Here is a 19,616-nt window from a genome sequence, read left to right as displayed (position 1 = left end):
GAGCTCTAGTGGCACCATCGGACTGTCCGCACTCTACGGGTGGACACTCCGCCGGTGAAGTTTCTAACCCTTGCTCAAATGTGTCAACCACCAAGTGTATCACCTTGTGCACATGTGTGTTAACATATTTTCACAAACATTTTCAAGGGTGTTAGCACTCCACTAGATCCTAAATGCATATGCAATGAGTTAGAGCATCTAGTGGCACTTTGATAACCATATTTCGATACGAGTTTCACCCCTCTTAATAGTCCGGCTATCGAACCTAAATGTGATCACACTCACTAAGTGCCTTGATCACCAAAACAAAATGGCTCATACCATTTATACCTTTGTCTTGAGCCTTTTGTTTTTCTCTTTCTTTTTTTCAAGTCCAAGCACTTGATCATCACCATGGCATCACCATCATCATGTCATGATCTTCATTTGCTTCACCACTTGAAATATGCTACCTATCTCATGATCACTTTGATAAACTAGGTTAGCACTTAGGATTTCATCAATTCACCAAAACCAAACTAGAGCTTTCAACACGGCGGTGGCACCGGACAACCCATGGCAATGACCGAGCGGTGCACCGCCATGCCCGTGGCGGTGTACGCCGGCATGTCCGGTGACCACCCCAAACTGGCCGCTCTCAGCCCTTCTCTATCGAGCCCAGGTGGGCACCGCCCTAGGGGTGGCGGTGCCACCCAAGCACCACCACTAGCTCTCCGAGTTGCAAACTTTTGCGCGATTCGATCCACATCAACTCGAGCTACTCTCCTCAAGCGATGCTAACTCTCAAAGTGTTTTCTCAAAACATATTAGAGTCAAGTTAGCATTTCTCAAATCATTTTTTATAAATATTTTCGCTTGCTCTCCGAAGTGTACTAGGCCTAAATGCAATGGATAAGGTCCAACACCTAGTGGCACTAGATGACCGAATTGTCTAGTTAAGAACCCCTCTTAATATTATGGCCATCTATCCTAAATGTGATCACACTCTCTATAGCGTCTTGATCACCAAAACAAAGTCCCTATTTATACCTTTGCCTTTAGCTCCATAGAGTTTTATTTTTCTTTCGTCTTTTCCAAGTTGAGCACTTGATCATCATCACATGTGGCCATCTCAACATTTCATGTGATCATCACCTTCTCTTGAGAGCCACCATGCTCCATACTTGGATTGCACCAACCTAGCTCATCTTACAACTCATGACAAAGGTTAGTGCTAGGTTTCATCAATTATTTAAAACCAAATTAGGGCTTTCACCACCGTCATGCGTTTGTCGGGATTTTTCTGATTCTCGCTGTGGGGAGCCTAGGAATCCTATTATAATCGGTTCCAAACAAGCCTATAAGAGCAAAGGTATAGCATGTAATCGCCAATAGTTCGATAAAAAGTTGACACGAGTGATATCCGCACGCTAGCCGTGTATTATGTGCGGGCCACATCGATAGTGAAAAAATGCATCCACTTTCTTCTTTACTAAGAGCAAGGTCAATAATAGAGCCAAGTTGTTTGGCTACAAGACAAGTTATAAAAAGCCAAGTTATATAATAAGTGTCTCATATTTGTCTTTAAAAAGTCTCTCTCTCTCTCCTATTCCTCCTTAGAGCGAGGCTAATAATACAACCATCTGCTGACTGTATGAATCCTTACAGCCTACCTATCAGCCCACTCATATACTGGTTATGTCTCCGTAATTAATATCTAGCCCACTTGTCTTTTTCACAGAGTTTCTTGTTTCTTGTGTCCAAGCCGGCTATAAACTTATAGTTCGCTTTTTTTGTCTTCTTTCTTCTTTGCTCCACCTCAGCATTTAGATTGCTTACAACCCATTATTTTATTTGCTCTCACAACCCTTGCTATTTGGGCCACTAATACACATGCTTCCGTGTCCAGTTTAGTGGTTACATGGGAGCCAAGCTCTCATCTCTCTTCTCTCTTCTCTTCTTCACGTCAGCATTAGCTTAGCTATAAACGCATTATTGTACCTGCTCTAAAGAACAGCTTCCATTTCCCAGAGCATACATTCCACCTCGTTCCTGAGTTGCCAATTCCAAAACAATTGTTAACCCGGCCCGGTTCGTTTATAAACATTTTCATTGCCAGCTTGCGCGCAGCGTAGAAAGGAATAGTTTGCGCGGCTAGCTCCTCCTCGCTGGCGCCAGTGTTTGCCCCTTGCGCGCCCGGTCGCTACAAAGCGGTCTCCTCCACGTTTTTCTAATAGGCGACCGTGACTTTTAAAAAAAAAATTCCTCGTCGCCTTAGCTTTCGCGATCGAGCTGCTCTAGCTACTACCTCTACGTGCCAAGGCTGTTCGTTTTCGTTCCATGAGTTGCAATCATGATCCCCGAAGCAACACAGCGTGCTCGCCTCCCTCCTATAGAAAACTGATCGATCTCTGAGTCCTCCTCTTCCAAATCCGATCGATCAGCTCACACATATGACCTAGCGTAGCTGAAATTCTTTATCCGGTCAATTCAAGCCGCCAAGCAAGATTACAAGAGACACAAGAAGCTTCCAAAAAACCTCTGATTACTTACGGCGGTGACATGTCTCCAGTCTCCACGCCGCCGGCCGTCGTCGTCCCCGCCGGCTGGTCACAGCGAGCCATGCTCTAGCTGGTCACAGAGGCGGGGACCACCATGTCTGTGCTCAACGAGGATGGCGCCGCCGCCGACGATTCCGACAGGCAGAGGTGCTCGTGCCTGCCGGCGTTCTGCTTCTGGGGCGCCTCCGGGTCCGGTGGCGGCGCGCAAGCGAAGAGGAGGCGGCGTCGCAGGCCCAGGTCCAGGCTCAGGCTGGCGTGGCCGTGGTTTCGGAGGAGCGGTAAGGGGGACGCAGGCGGCGGCGGCGACGACGGCAGCAGCGAGAAGGGGAAGAAGCGGAGGAGGGGCGGGAGGCGGCTGCTGCTGCTGCTCACGACGTCGCTGCAGCCCAAGAAGGCGCTCGCGTCCGTCGTCTCCGGGGACAGCAGCACCCTACTGCCAGTGCCAGTGCCGGCCAAGGTACGTCTGATCCGCCGATCGATGGTGGAGGGAGTGGAGGTCGATTGATCGCGTCATGGGCGTGATCGGTGCTCGCTCCGTCGTCGTAACTCGTGACCACGAACGACTATTCACCACTGCTTGCTCGATCGATATCGATTGTGTGCTTATTAACTACTTTACTGTTAATATAGTTATTAGTGCTTAACTTTGACGTCGACTGGATATATCAAATATCATCCTTGTCATTTGTGGTGAGTAGGTGTGTGGTTTAACGGGATCGACCGGCGTCGTGGCGTCGTGGGCATGGGCGCGGGGCCAACCGCGGGAGGCTGACCAACGCCGTCGCCGCCGGCCTCTTTCCTTCTCTCTCTGCCGCGCGTCACTGTTGTCACTGTTTTCACGCGACACAAACGCAGAATAAATCTCTAGCATTGCAGCAGCAGGTAGTGAGGAAACGGCAATGGCAAGAAAAAGATACCGATAGATCACTTCAGTGTTTCTAGCTATTTCACGCTCCATTTATTATTTTTTTGTTTCTCGTCTCCATACCCCAATCTATGGGTCCCTTTGGCACCACTCCCATACCACCCTGGCTTCCGCTTCCCATTGGTCCTGCTCCCTCGCGCTCCATACTCGGAGCGGTGCTGTTTGGTAGGGCTTCCATGGCTGCTCCAGCTCCCAACCACGGCGGAGAGGATGAGGGATGGGCTAGATCTACGTGAGAAAGAGCACAATGCGGGGAAAATGGACACAATGGCAATGCTTCTTGTGGGATCGATGGGCGAGGCAACTACTGAGTGGAAGAAGATGGATATGGGGGAGCGCGCGGATCCTGCAGGAAACACCTGATCTAAGTAGGTTGCCGCCTGATCTGAGCACGAAAGTTGGAGATATGAGGTGGAAGGGGAAGGCCATGGTCGGATTCAGTGCGAGGAAGGAGATCGGGGACGGAGAAGACGACGGTGGAGATAGGGATGTGGAGCTGCGGACTTCTCTCTCGCGCAGAGAGGGGAAGTTGAGGGCGTTGGATTTTTTATTTGGCTATGGGACCTAGCTTTATGGACAGCCGGTCCAGATACATCGTGAGTTGCAACTTAGAGCCTCTTTGGCAGGGCTCCTGCAGGGGCTTCAGCTCCGGCTCCTGCAGGAGCTGTGCCAAACACCTGTTTTGGAAAAGAGCTCCGTATGGGGAGCCGGTCAAGAGCTGGAGCCATTTTTTTGCCTGCGCAGGAGAAGCCTAAAAAACGAGCTTCGCGCGGCTCCTTGCTGTGGGTTCATGTCGTCTAGTGCGAAGGAGCCGTTTTGCCAAACATTTTCTAGAACGGCTTTAGCTCCTCCAGAGGAGCTGCTCCTTCAGAGGAGCCAGAGCCAGAGACATTTTCAGACGAGCCAGAGCCCTGCCAAACAGACCCTTAATTATAGACCTCTGCTGTGGGACCCACCTATATAGACCAGTTGGTCCATATACATTGAGCTTGCTCTTAGGTGTCCAATAGATATATAGAGACCTTAATCCATGGTTAGAAATCAATACTCTATTGGATTTAAGCTACGTCCGTACTCTTAATTTGCCGCTAAGCAGCCATAGAATTAATTATGTATATACGCGGCCACACCAGGTTTTTCAATTCAAGCTTTTCTTGGGCGACAGGCCGACAGCAGCAAGCAACGCAATACTAAAATTGTTCTGGTCAGAATTAATCATGCATGTCATTTTCACGCCATGATGCCAATGGCCGCCGTTCATGGCGCGCGGCCAAACTAGCGGACCGGACCGAACCAAGCATTCTCTGTTGTAAAACAACCGGTAACTGGAGCAAGGCATCTTCTTGTTCTTGCCTGGGGCCTGGCCCTTTTGAATACCAATGTTAAAGTCAACTAGTTTAATTAATCTGCAGTTCTTCACTTCTTCAAGTTCGCTAGCTATCTACAAGGTTGTCCATATCACTAGTACTAGTTTAGCATGTTAGTTGATAACCTCTCCAATGATCTGACTATAACATATTATTATAGACTGACTACTATACTATAGCTATTATAGCTTTTATTACTCTCCTTGTCATGTAGCATTAAGCTAATAAAATGTGTCGTTGATCTCTTGTAGCTAGGCCTTGTTTAGATGCCATCCAAATTCTAAGTTTTTTCACTCTCTTTCTATCACATTAATTTTTAGCCGCTTGCATGGAGTATTAAATGTAGGTAAAAAAAATAACTAATTACACAGTTTAGTTGAAAATCACGAGATGAATCTTTTGAGCCTAGTTGGTTCACGATTGGACAATATTTGCCAAATAAGACGAAAGTGATACTATTTATCGGGTTCAAAAAATTTGCAAAGTGAACAAGGCCCTAGTTAACGTGTCATTGTCGGAGACTGCCATAATAGTACTTTCTATATCGATTTGGCTTTGAGATTTTGCACACAGAATGTGTCTAATCTGCTAGCACTAGTTCAAGTTTCTGAAGGGGGTTCGACACTTGCTGACGCCATCACATTACACCATTAGGCACCATCAATAGAGGCTAACACTCTTAGTGGTTATAGTACAGATAAAGTGATCCACATAAACTCGAAAATGTTGAAACTACTATTCACACAATGCAAACTATCACTACTTATAGTTTGTATAGAAACTTTTTGCCTTTATCATGCCTCGTCTTTATTTTCTCTCCCTGTTCTTTTTTAGCATAGACTATCTTCTCTCTCCCAAACATACGTTTTATAAACCACTGTAACAAATATAGAGCACCTACTTTTTTTATCCGATACTACCTATCTCTTAGCTTTGGGGAAGGCCTGGCATTAAGGCAACCACACAACTAGCGCTTTACATGTCATCACACGATTCAGTGCATGCATCAATATTCTCTAACGGTCATCCATGCCATCGCTTAAACGCTCATTGCCATGGCGCACTCCGCAGGTGAGCAGTTACGGCGACGCCAAGAAGCAAAGCAACCGCAGGCCACCACGACGGCCAAAGGTAGATGACGATGCGGCAAGCCGCAGCCGACAACCGCAGGCCTCGGCAACTGCTGCGACTGCGAGCACCGGATGGGCCACGGCGCCTGCTCGTTCTCGGCCGCCGGAGACGACGAGCCAGGCGCCGAGCCCTAGACCAACCGACGGGCCCGCTGCCTCCGGCCGAACCTGGCGACCGCCGTCGAGGCGCCACTCGCTTCGTCAGCCCGGCGACTGCTCCAGCAGCGGCGGCGGCCTGTGGACGGCGGCGACGACGCTGGGCGTGCTCGTGCTCCTCGGCCGCGTCGCCGCCGTGGTCTTCCTATGCTCGTGCCTGTACAGCGCACGCTTCGTCCGGGCCTGGGCTGCCGGCGGCGCCAAGGCCCAGCTGAGAAGCGACGGCGTCGATGGCGTTAGTAGCAGTAGCCGGCGCTTCAGTGACCCGGTGGGGGTGGCCGCGGGCGACAAGGTCGACGTGGCGGAGATGTGCGCCACGGAGGAGTGGAAGAAGAAGGTGGTGGTCATGGCAGGGTTGCTCGACAGGGCCGGCAAGACACCCTCCTCGCGCTTTGGTAGGTCATCACAAGAGGACGCTGTAAATGGTGCCATTTAGTTAGGGCTTGAACGGTTTTGGGGAGACAACGTGGTGTGCTGGTGATGAACTGATGACAGGCTGGTAGCAGTCTTTTGCTTTTATTTTTGTCTATGGTGAAATTGGCAATTTGACACGATTGGATGTTGCTCAATCGGCCCAATGGCTGGCTGGTATGGGATTGTGAGGACGACATTTGTGAGTTCTGGGAACGGCCTAATTGGTTTTGGGGTGGAATTTTTCACCATACGTTACACGTGGGTCCAAATCGTATAATGCAAAATGTTTTGCTTGGCCTATCAAATGAACCGTTGTTTGTATAAGCTTTGAGAAGACAGAAAAGTTCTTATGCCGCTCCCAATATCTGTAGAGCTCTACAGCGTGTTCGTTTCGGCTGAAACGATCGTAGATTATTACTACTGGCTGGTTTGATGCGAGAGAAAAATATTGTTCTGACTTATAATCCACGATCGAGCGAACAGGCTGCTAGCATGACTGCATGAACTCAAGTGTCCAGATATTACTGCTAAGGCAATGAAAGGAGATGTACTACTATACCACTATGCCAGCAAGTATACTTTAACGCATCCTATAGTCACTTGTCATATCGAGTCTCGGAAACCTCTTCAACACAAATCACATTGGGAGCTGAGGGAGATAATACCCTCCCACATTAATCAGTGTTGTCCCCCATTAACTGGCATTACGATCCATGTTGCTTGGCTGTGTCTTGCATATGCAGACCTTGAGTTCTTCAAGTTTCTGAAGCATTACTAGAGACGCTGAATCCTGAGAACTCTTCTTGTCAGTCCGGCGCTCACCTTGAAGTGTAATGACTGTCACATCAGGTATGTGCAAGGTGATAGTTGAAACGAAGCTATTGAAGTTTGTGGTTGTAACCCCATCCAGAACAATAGGAGTCCTGTTGCAGCAAAAGTAAAATAAAAACAAACACCGTGAAAATAAACCAAATGTTGCTTAAATCATCTATCAGAAAATATTCATCCAGAAAAAATCGTTGCTCAGATATATAATTATGCAGATGATTGTTTAGGCTTCATGAATAAATAAACTAGCATCATATATATGAACACTAAACCAGCTAATTTTCTGAAGGTAGTTTTGTTTGAACCATGATTCTTAAAAGGTAAAAGACAAAGAAAGACAAAAAGTTCCTGAAGACCAAATGAGTAAGAATCACCAAAGCTCTTGTGAATGAAGTATCACATTCTTTTACAAGAAAGTAATGTTTGGGGATTATTTGACATACCTAAACCTTTGTTCCACAAATTCAAATTCTGGAATTGGCCACTGCAAACTCTTGCATAGTCTAAAAAGTGCAGTCCGAGGTCCACCTTTATCCATTTTGAGAGGAAGAACAACTGAAATCATATGAAAGGCCATGGCATCTGAGTACTGTTAAGTATTTTGTGGCTGCTAGAACTAGGTACAGAACAAATCTAATTACTAATATTTCCTATTTGATAGCCTGGCCAGTGAGTACCATATACTCCATTCGTTCTAGATCATAGTTCACTCTAGCTTTGTCCTAATTCAAACTTCCCTAACTTTGAAGTTCTAATAAAAATATATCAACACCTCAAGTTCAAGTAAATGCACTATGAAAAATATATTTCATGGAGAATTTAATGAAACTAATTTGACGTTGTAAATGCTGATACATTTCTCTATAAATTTGGTCAAAGTTAGAGAAGTTTAACTTAGGATATAAAACTAAAGTGAACTATAATTTGGAACAGAGGGAGTAATAACCAAAACAGGGCATTACCTGCTGCTCTCACTGAGGAAAGACCTTCTAGGCTAAGACTGCCATTCACGTCAGGACAATCATGCCGTGATTCCAACTACAGAGATGCGATAATATTCATTACTCAGAGAATCAGAATTAAGTTCAATACTTTGATGTGCCATTTTGTGGAAAACTCTCTATAAGCTTACACTTGTCGATTCCGATTGCAGTTCTGAAGAGACAATATCCAATTGCTTAGCCTTAGAGAAACATTGTTTAAGAGAAAGACCCCGTTTCTGCATTCAGGGAAAAAAATTTAAAAACCAATTCTAGAATAGTCCACAAAACATACTCCCTCCTTCCGAAAATAGATAACGCTCGAGAGGCAGATTTTGCCTGCAGTTCAAGCCACCGGTTGGAACCGACATGGATTTCCGACAGGAAGGAGTAGCATCTATTGCCAAAGCAGCGATTACAATAGAATAGAAAGTTACACCCAAGGTGTGTAGTTGGGCTACCCATTAGCATCACAATGGACCTGCCCAACCCCTTGAACTAGACAATTTCTTGATATTTTTGTTTCTGTTTGAAAAGATATACCTTCATGTCGACCAAAATTCGGGCTGCTGCCTTTGCCTTTGCACTTTTCCTATTTCTGTCATGCCCTTGTGCTATCAGCAGTTCATCTCGCAACTGCACTGTCATCTCTATAATTAATTCTTCTCCTTTACTAGTACATTTTGATTTTATGAAGCAACCAAGGTGACTACATAACTCCAGCAACTCCCGATAAGGTGGCAATGCAAGCTTATCAGGGGTAATCATTGGAGAAAGTAACGGTTCAACAATCTTCCAAACCAGATCAACATTAAAATTTACATCTATAAATATTGCACCAGTAATACTTTCCATGATGTCTCCAAGAACCTGTTCAAGGAAATTAAAATTAGCTTTCTAATTTGTGTCCATACTGTTGGCCTTGGAAAGTTCTACGTTGCTGAGTAAAAAGAGATAAACATTGCACAAACAATAAAAGCACAATTTTTATTTGGGAATATGAAGGAGAGCTCCATGTTATTCACTCAAAGATATAAAAACATAATAAAGGAAAATAGGCTGTTAAGCCAGGAACAGAAGTAGAACTAAGTTTTCTAACCTTAGGTGCTTTGCATGTAGCTTGTTGAAGGAATTCATTCTCTTTACCATGGTACTCCAAATTGGACCTGACATATTCTGTTACTTGCTCCAAAAGTATTCCAGATCCATGCTGTAGATGATTATGAATATTGTTTCTTACAACTGCTTGTGCAAAATTCTCATTACTAACCAAAGAGGAACGCAAGTCTGTTAATTCTCCAGGATCAACATCAGTGTGGGTAGCATAGAGATGCCGTGTGATTAAGAGATCCAACACAGAATCACCAAGAAATTCCAGTCGCTGTTACAAATCAGAAATTAAGACATGTATATCAACGTGACTTAAATGCAATAAATCTAATGTACTAAAACTCTGTTTCACTGACCTGGTAACAATAATCAACTCCTAATTCCTGTAGAGATGGATGTGATATGGCTTCAAGCAGAAGGCCTTTGACCGAGAAGTTGTACTTCAGTTTTGCTTCCAGTTCCTCAATATCTTTTAATTTTGATAAATAGCACATTCGAGATGCATTAGAATTAGATTTTGCTTTCTGCACTAGTTCCATATCACACCTGACATCAATACCAAACCACCTAATAACCCAAATTGCAGCAGCGATGCCACCACCAACATAATATGCTCCAACTAGTGCTTCAACACAATCAGATACTGTTTTTGAGCACATCCATCTGTGGCCTCTGTCACATGGTTTTCCCACAACAAAAGATGGATCGTCTCTGATATATCCTCCACTAAGAGGAACAAATGCAGTTTCGATTCCACAGTTACAAGGAAAAGGGCGCAATGATATCTGTCCAGGAGCAACCCAACGACGAGGATCGAATGCAGTATCACGTATGTAACCCTGAAAGCATTAATAGATATACATTCAATAAAAAAAACTAATAAAAAGGAAAGACTTCAAAGAAAAGATGACACCAGTGATAGGCCTATGATACTACAGATGGGTAGCACAGAACAGGAAAAAGTGTAACTGGATTCATCTATTCCTTCTGGACTAAACCCTCTGGAAAATGTCAACTTTTGTTAAACGATGACAAGGAATTATTGGTGTCAGGTGTCACTCTCACACAAAACTGTTAAATTATTATGTAAAGAATATTGACACGTCCAATTATGAACTTCAGCAAAATGACACCACACAAATGGACTTAGGCTTGAAAACATCTACCTGCAGGGATCGCCTTATTCCATGTTTATGCAGTGTCGCATTGCATACCGCCTTGGATCTCATATCAGAGAGATGGCCTTCATGTTTCATTGGATATCTTAGGAACAGGTCACATCCTATTACATATTTCAGTACTGAGTCTCCTAATAACTCCAACCGCTCCAGAGAAAAGGTCTCGCAGCACCTTAAAGTTGTTATAGCTTCCAAAATCTAGCATGAAGAGAAGTCAGATTTCTGATATATGCATTAATATCCTTAACAAATAAAACAATATGTAATATCATGAGAGAGAACAAACCAGAGAACTTGGTATGCGTTGAGTGTAACTAATGTCGCTGCGAAGCTGGCTGGCTAACATTAAAGACTGAACCCGATGCATTACAGAAGGGAGCAAGTAAAATGATTTGAGAATATCAGTTGTGACATCAATGTGGATGAGTAGTTCAGGTGGGACTCGGGCATGAATTTGCTCTTTTTCCACGAGCAGAGAATTGCCAGTTGAACCATCTGCCATAAATTGGATGGAATGTCGTGTAAAAGCAGAGCCAAAGTAACACAATTACTAACTCAAATTATACAACAGAGAAGGGAAAGAATGCTACTATATCGAGGTTACAGTACCTTGGTATTTCATTTTTGAAAAAAGTAAATTGTGTGCATTGTGACTTTGCTTTAACAGCAACAAAGGTTGCCCTGGATGGTGAATAACAATACCGTACCTACATATAGGCGAGAACAGAGAAATTAGTGAGCAAGCATAACAGAGTGGATCAATTCTTGAATTGAGAAAATAAAAAATGAGCAACTACTTTTGATGGTAGTAGTCCACGAATGAAGCAAATGGTGAAGCTTTCCCATTATACATCTCATCGAATGAGTCGTCTGCAGTTGTATCTAAAATCAAATCAAGGACAGAATAGATCCTCCCAGTATGAAGAGATAGCACAACTGAATCTTTGACTGCGGAGAAATGAAGAGATTTATTGGCCAGATGAATGATGTCTTCTCCCTTGTTGCTTCTTTTATGTGAACATAAGTTTTCATAGTTGAGATTTCCATCTTCTAGATACAAATTTCTCAACTGCTCCACTGCACCAGAGCAAGACTCAACGGCTTCCCAGTATATGTTTAGATCATGCTGTATATGTGAAGAGTTCCTCAAAGGCAAAAGTAAGTACATGTTGTCTGAGCCCCATCGTATTTCATGACCTTTTCTGAAAATAAATTCCCTTTGCAGTCCACTCGTTCGGGAACCATGAAATAATCTACCAAATATACCATTGAAGAAGAATTCTTGGAATAATTTTCCTTTACGCAGCTGAAAAAAAACTATGAAAAGTAAGACATTGGTAAACTTAAAAGAATTCTAGCAACAGGAGTTACAGTTTATTGAACAACCTGCTCTTTGTTCAGTTGAATTTTTCCACAAGGAGTTATGGTGGTGTGCACCATTTTATTAGGTATAAGGAAGAGATCTATTTCTGAATGTGCCACATCATCATCAAGTACTGATTCCATTAAGAGAACGAACCCAGCATAAGTTTCACCTTCTTGATCACAACAAAAATCAAATGTGTAAGTATTCAGAATGACAGTTTCACTTTCATGGATCCAGTTTCCAGACAGACCATGAACATTTATCGTTCCATGAAGCTCCTTTCGTTTAGTTGTTCCTGCCAAAATGGTGAAAGGGCAATGAAAAAATATAAAATCTTCTTCTTCAGAAGAAGCACTCACAGATGTTGCTAATACTTCATGGGCATGCTACTGCAAACTAAGTATTCAGTGCATTGCTCATTCAAATGTCAAAAATAACAAATGAGAGAGTAGTTACATAAAGGCGACAGGGTTCAATGGTCTGGAGACATTTTCTTAATAAACAAGTCCACAAAGATAACAACATATATGAAGAGAGTTTCTGTACAAGTAAATATGATGCAGCATGCAAGGCAACAACAGATTCAACCATCACTAGTTCATCAAGTTCTATCCTGGTATGCAGAAGTTTCATGCCTGTTCTGAGTCACAACCACTATAAACAGACTCACTCACTGTACAGTATTTTATTGTTGAAACAGAGCTAAATATATGAAGAGGTGTTCCTCTCAATGAAACATTGATGTAAGCACGAAGCAACACTTGCAAGACATCAGAACCATACCTGGTCCAGAAACACATTTTTTATCTGTTATGTCTGTATCGATATCCATAGGCTCTTCAGTCAAGGGTACTAGATGATCATCGAGTTCTCCCAGCTCGTGCAGTTTCTTGCATGCCTCCAGGCATACAAGCTGCTTGGCTAAATTACATGTACTGCTTGGAGGACCAACTATACTTCGAAATGCAGCATTGGGAGGCATTGTCAAGGTACATTGATATGACCCATCTTTGATACCCACCTCAAAGCAAGGCTTTGGCAAGTAATACCTGGAGAGGAGTACTATCGTGAACCACCATGTTTTTATGCAACGAAAATACAGCAAGATGATGGGGTAGGAGGTGTAGTTATTCCATTATGTGTGACATTTAAGTTTGATCAACTTTTCAGCCCACATGCAAATACTACCCATAACAGGAACAAATACAATTGATAGTTTAAGCATAACAATCATGCTTATGTTGAAACGCAGATCAACGAACACATAAGCAGATTAAAAGCACAAGCATACCTATCTTTAGGAAGCTTCTCACAATATTTATAAATTAGGTTGACACAACATTCTGCGGTGATAGTTGCTCCTGTTGATTCAACATGGTACATGTACTTCTCTTGGAGAGGCAAATCAAGTGATGGGGTATTTGGTTGTTTATGCAGTGCGAAGGTTTTAACATAGTATTCAGTTCGTATTATACGAAATATGTGTTCCTGCTGCACCAAGTTACCCCTGAAAGTTCCAGACAAAGCATATAAGAAAGGTTTAAGAACATGTGAAACTCAGGACAGGAAAAATATTGGTGACCATATAAACTTTTTTATAGCTAAACAGTCCATATCAAAATAAAGTTGATTAAATGCGGCAATCTTTGTACCTTTCAATCATAAGAACATAACTTGAACTGCTTCTTCTGGCACGCCCATGAGACTGGACATAGCTACAAACAGTTCTGGGTAAGTCAAAGCGTATCACACAGGAACAGTTAGGTACATCAATACCCTCTTCAGTGACATCTGTTGTAAAAAGCAAATTCACCTATAAATTGAAATAAAGGTTAGTATATCATTTGAATATTCCAATCAAATTTCACAAGTAAAACATAGTACCTTCCCAGCTCGAAACAAATCCAAAGTAAATCTCTGTACTGCTGGGCTCAAAGCATCTTTTGATGTACTCCCTCCAGTCAAGTATGAAATTGAAAAATGAGAGAAGTTCACATTTCCTCTCATAAACCTTTCAACAGCTTTGGCTGTCATAATTCTTTCTACAAAAATCATGCAAAGAACTTCCTCTGACGAGCTGTGGAGAAAACACATGTAAATGTATGTTTGTACGAACAAAAGACTAAACAAAGGAATAAATAAACATCTTAAGTGGACTAAGGTATTACCCAAATGATTTGAAAATGTTGATCAGTGTCTCCACTTTAGAAGAAATATATCCCCTCTTAGTTAGTTCCGCAGAACCAGATTCTGATTTCATCAGCTCCCCATAACCTATTATAGAACGATGCCATAAGAATTAGAAAGCAAATATTGATCCATAAAAAGCTGTAGTTTCAAAGCTGATGACAGTATAGTAAGAGTTCAGTAAAATAATGCATCATACCCTGTGGCAAAAATTCTTCAATAAAAAATAAAGCTTCTTTGAAATAGGACACCTGTAAGTTGAGGCTCACTTTAGAAAATAGGCAATCTTCAGAATCACCTACAGTATTAATGCTTTCATTATATATCTTCACCACCTGTCAGAGAAATGTAATAAAGAGTTAGCATATAAGCATTCAAATTGTACAAATAGTTACTCTGGTTAATAAGATTGCTATATAAATACATGTATGATTTTCTAGGAGCGAACAACATAGTCCTTCAAAACTGAAAAAACAATCTAAAGAAACGAAATGCTACAGGTGAATGTTCGGAACATAGGATCAGGACCACATATTTTCTAATACAAATGGTATGGTATGGTAATATGGTTTGCAGTGCAAGTGCTACATTATTAAGACTGCCAGGGAAAGAAACAGAGAATTTTCATAAAGGAGGGCAAATGTATTCACTGAGTGGAGCCATTTTTCTTTTGTGAAACAAGAGAAAGGGTATCTTAATGGTGTTCCTATAACAAAGGTGACCTATTAAATTACGCTTGCCAATTTCTTTTTTCTTGAAAAATGCAGGAGAGCTGCGCATCATTATATTAAGAAGTGAAAAAAGGGAAAGAACCCATACAACAAACCCCAGGCCAGCCAAAAGGCATGCCCACACACTCACACCAACTCACGCCAACTCACACAAAACTCCCCCAAACTCTCTGATCCTTAGGATACTTGCCAATTTCTTAATCCAATATATTCCCTGGCTGGGCAAGAGTCAATGGCATTAGTTAACAAATGTGTAGGAATGTAGGAGTCACTAAGGACACATAAACTTATGCAGCTACTAATCAATATCAATAAATAGAATGTAGCACAATGCCAAATGGACATTATAACCCTTCAGGAAAAAAAAGAAACACTGGGTGCTTAAATAAAATAATACCTCCAAGGTAACAATTGGACCAAGAGTATTTAGTCCATACAATATCTTCCCATGGTACCTGGACAAGCTCTTTCTCGACATCTCCAATATACTATCAGTGTCTTCAAATTTATTAGGAGATGATTCTTGTAGACTAACCAATAAACCATCAAACTGCCCAATAGTACAATGTTTAGATATATAAACATATGCGTAAGTACAAGCAGAAAAAGATACTAGGTATCTAGACTGGCTACTAAAAAAAACACATTTTTCTAGTGAATCGGAAGAAATATAGTTGGTTGGTTAAATCACCTCCTCGAACAGCATCTGTAGTTTTGATTCCAGATCATCCAAATCAAACAAGTAAGGATCATAGTATTTATTCACAATTTTTGCACCAGTTGAAAAGCTCTCAAGTTCATTCCTATCTTCAACATTATATACCTGGGATAATGTGTAAGATATTTAAATCAGTTTGCTGCTGCAAACTTGGGTTTCCTAAAAGAACTCAAGAAAAAAATTAAGGAAATTTTGGCTGCAAGAGAGAAAGAACCTTGGCATCCAATACTAGCTCAAGTTCAGCAATCTGTGCTTCACAATCTTCTATAGTAGAAGCTCCTGTAAAAATATAAGGTTTTAGAAATAGAAGGTTGTAGTAAATACTAAATGCAAAATAGAATAGCATGGCACATTTAATGGTAGGAATGTGAATCCAAGGTGACAATATATTCGAATAGGGCTCCCGTTCTACACCTTGCATGACCCTACCCAAATAATAGCTAAGGATCCAAAAATGTGAACCTACCATAATTAGTAAGAAAAATATATGCCTAATGAAACAGTCAGATCAGAAACAACTTTGACTCAGAAAATCAGTCATATTACAGTCATACAACATGATAATTAAAATAACAATAAAGAATAATTGCTGAAACGATTGACAAAAGAGAAATTACACATGACTGTCATATACTGAAACTCCTACCCTTTTTAGAAACTGGAGATGCCGTCATTCCAAATATAGATGGCCTCCATTCAGAATCAATGTAAAACTCCTTTAAACACAAGCCGGGTTAGAGACATTAGAACTTTTGCATGACACTTATTTAGAAAATGTGATCCTAAGGCCTAAGCAATCCATGTACTATACAAAAATTGCAAGAGAGTATGGAACAAAGCCTATCTAAAAATAAGTCAAACCAAAGAATGATCTTCAAATTGTGTTACCTTCATTATTCGTGAGTATGGATGGTTTCCACAAGCACGATGGCATTCATCAAATATTAGCAAGCTCATCACACGCATTGTTAGAAAAGCATGCCTGAGAGCGTCCAATAATATCTGTGGTGTCATAACAACAATCTGAGAGAGAAAAAACAGAAAGAGTCATTGCTCAAATAAATACATATTTTGAATCCGAGATAGTACTTTGAATTTGAACTGAAAAGAGACGAAAATGCATTAAAAAGCCATTTAAGTTCAGATATGCTCATCACAGTGGCATATTTACAAGGATTATGAGAGTTTGCGAATGTAGAGAAGTATCCATGTAGCAACGGAAACAGAGAGAATTTTTCATATGTATTTGTATTTTGAGCCGGGATTGAAGAATAATTTTAGTCAAGAACTCCTGCATTTATGAAGAAAATAACCTAAATCTATATTCGACTCAGGACGAGCACGACTGACAAAAGGCAGTGTTATCAACACTACAGGACGATTGCTGTTCCAGGCCATTAGTCAAGCAGTTGGTACTCCGTAAATCTCAAAGTGATCACAATTGCTCAATTACTGTGTAAGCATAGGGCCTTCGGTGAACCCTGGCGCTTACCTCGTTAGTCCCAATTGCTTCCTTCCAGCGCTTGGCGTTCCACTCGCCAACCCCCGATGCCCCATGGCACTCCATCGCGTCGAGGTCTGTGTACTCCCGAATCACCTCGAATTGCTACAGCACAAACACGGAAAGACAACCCCTTCAGCCTCCACCCACCACATTCCCGCGTATAGAAGACAAAATGGGCCACCAGATGCGCACCTGGTGGACGAGGTGCACGGTGGGCGCTAGGAACACCACGATCCGGCGCGGCGCCTCCCCAGCGCGCGCGCGGAGGACGTGCTCCCGCGCGAGCATGATGGCGACCATGGTTTTCCCGGTGCCGGTGTCTAGCACCGCGATGGTGTTCCCGCGCAGCGCCGCAGCGAACACCTCCACCTGGTACCTGCACGCTAGCGAACCCACATCAGCTCAGGCCCTGCCACACGGCCACGCAGTGCGAGATCAGAGTCGATCAGTACCCCCGCGGCTGAAGCTGCTTGTGCGGGAGGCGAGGAGGCGGGAGCTGCGCCGGAGGAGGTGGGGGCGGCGGGTCGGCGTCCTCGGACGTGGCGGCGGCCGCCATTGGTTCGGTGCGGGTGGAGTGGCTGTGGCTGTGGCGGTGGCAGTGGGGAGCGCATGGCGCGGTGGGGGTATATAAATCTGCAGCGAGAGACACGGCGGAATGGGGAGAGAGGAGCTGAGCTGGGGGAGAAGGCGAAGTGCGTGAGGCGGTGGGTGTGGGTGGCGCCTTGGCCTGTGTTCGTTCGTTGGCGGGGCCCCGGGCGGCGGCGGGGTGTTTGGTTCTGGGGAGCAGGCGGCCGCTACCGTTACCGTTGCGGAGGCGGACCCTGGAGGTGCCAGGTACGGACGGGTTCCCGCTGATGGGGCGGCTGGCACGTGGACCCATATGTCAGATGGCACGTGCCTGCGAAATGAACGCGAAATGTCCTTGTTGGCAAATGGTTTCGCCTCAGCCAGTCAGCCTTCCGTCGTGATGATCCTCTCCTCCATTCTTGTGTTTTAGTTTTCCCTAATAGAACCGATGCTTTTGTTAGTAACGGGCTGCTCTGCGTCCATTCACTTGAAATCTGATTGGTTGCTTCTAATCTTCTATTAGCTTTAGCTTGCATTAGATCTTATATAAGTATGAATCTAAGTCAAGCTAAAAGTACATAGTGTCTTGATGTTTGGTTGTTCTATGCAAGCAAACCACATTTGATAAAATTATATTTTGTTCATTATATTGTTTCATATAATCACATTCATGTTCTAGTTAAGGTCCCAAGTTTCTATTAGAGGTAAGTAAATGATAATGTTTTGTTTTTCCTGTGCACGTCAGCTTTTGCAAATCTGCGTTGTCTCATATGACCAAATCTGATGTACTAGCTAAGGGTGTGTTTAGATCCAAAAATTTTTGGATTTTGGCTCACTGTAGCATTTCGTTTGTATTTGGTAATTAGTGTCTAATTATGGACTAATTAGGTTCAAAAGTTTCGTCTCGCGATTTCTCGACCAACTGTGTAATTAGTTTTTTTTTTTCGTCTACATTTAGTACTCCATGCATGTGCCGTAAGATTCGATTTGACAGTTACTATGCAAAATTTTTTGGCAACTGAACGGGGCCTAAAGCGATATTGTACATGCTTTGAGACTGTGTGGGGCGAAGCCCAATATGGAGCCGTGGGTGCCCAGGCACCCCCTCCAATTCCAAAAATTCTGAAGGATTAGGAAAATTCGGCCCTATGGGCACCCCCGCGGCCCAAGACGAGGCACCCCCATGGCCCAAGAAGCCCACTGCGCCACTTCCTTCCGGGCTCAGGCTTCCAGCTGAAGCGTCGCACGCCCAGGAGGCGGACTCGCGGTTCCTGACACAGTTCCACTTGACGCCTTGCGCCCTCGGCTGCCTCGCGAGCGGTGAGTCCGAGCCGCCGCCGCGCTGCGGACGCCGGTCATGCCGCGCCGTGCGCCCCTACTGCCGACTGCCATCCCGACACCGCCGTCCGCTCCGCATCGAGCTGAGCGTCTAACTCGCTGGCCGCCTGGCCGGTGGCCCGTGGCCACCCCCTCCCTGACTGCGGTCCCTGTCCGCAGTCCTCGTGGCCGCCCCCTGCCGGCTATCCCTGTCACTTCCATCAGCCATTGCAGCCCGGACCCTGCTGCTACTGGTGAGTGTTTTTGTTTATCCTCAAGTTCATCCTCAATCAAATTATTTATATGTGAATTTGTGAACTACAATTTGATTATGCAAATGAATGAATTATGGACGCGGCTATTTTTGGAAACCAACGGCAACCCTGAGTGCATCAGTCCAAAAACTTTCCGCATCAAGCAACTTCTATTATTATTCCCTCCCCTCTGGCGCCAACCAACCAACCCGCAGCAAGATTGGCCCCCGCGGACCTCCCAATCCCTCCCCTCCGTTAATTAGCACAGGCACCAAGCATCTGGTTCCACCGCCTCCGCCTCAGAGGAGAAAAAAAAGGCAAATCTTCCTAATTCTGCCCGTCAC

At 43.6% G+C, this 19,616-nt stretch overlaps 2 protein-coding genes across 2 annotated transcripts; one reads left to right on the top strand and one right to left on the bottom strand.

The window, feature by feature from the left end:
* The first annotated feature begins 2,358 nt into the window (after positions 1 to 2,358).
* Positions 2,359 to 6,757, top strand: LOC136485164 (uncharacterized). Its single transcript, XM_066482103.1, has 2 exons — positions 2,359 to 2,997; positions 5,904 to 6,757. Exons 1-2 carry the CDS (start codon positions 2,635 to 2,637, stop codon positions 6,552 to 6,554), a joined length of 1,014 nt encoding a protein of 337 aa, XP_066338200.1. The 5' UTR covers positions 2,359 to 2,634; the 3' UTR covers positions 6,555 to 6,757.
* Positions 6,758 to 7,057: 300 nt separating this feature from the next.
* LOC136485153 (endoribonuclease Dicer homolog 3b-like) lies at positions 7,058 to 18,014 on the bottom strand. Its single transcript, XM_066482095.1, has 26 exons — positions 17,587 to 18,014; positions 17,327 to 17,510; positions 17,123 to 17,236; positions 16,519 to 16,653; positions 16,277 to 16,346; positions 15,845 to 15,909; positions 15,604 to 15,735; positions 15,310 to 15,462; positions 14,381 to 14,516; positions 14,163 to 14,268; positions 13,879 to 14,071; positions 13,647 to 13,807; positions 13,286 to 13,501; positions 12,778 to 13,043; positions 12,015 to 12,289; positions 11,426 to 11,934; positions 11,238 to 11,335; positions 10,915 to 11,123; positions 10,617 to 10,826; positions 9,807 to 10,289; positions 9,440 to 9,721; positions 8,884 to 9,210; positions 8,493 to 8,579; positions 8,323 to 8,398; positions 7,804 to 7,915; positions 7,058 to 7,455 (listed from the first exon to the last, which is right to left on the bottom strand). Exons 1-26 carry the CDS (start codon positions 18,012 to 18,014, stop codon positions 7,227 to 7,229), a joined length of 5,256 nt encoding a protein of 1,751 aa, XP_066338192.1. The 3' UTR covers positions 7,058 to 7,226.
* Positions 18,015 to 19,616: the final 1,602 nt, after the last annotated feature.

Source organism: Miscanthus floridulus, chromosome 1, assembly GCF_019320115.1.
Source record: "Miscanthus floridulus cultivar M001 chromosome 1, ASM1932011v1, whole genome shotgun sequence".
Classification (NCBI taxonomy): Eukaryota; Viridiplantae; Streptophyta; class Magnoliopsida; order Poales; family Poaceae; genus Miscanthus; species Miscanthus floridulus.
Note: the sequence above shows the minus strand (reverse complement) of the source record. Positions and strands in the feature narration are given on the sequence as shown.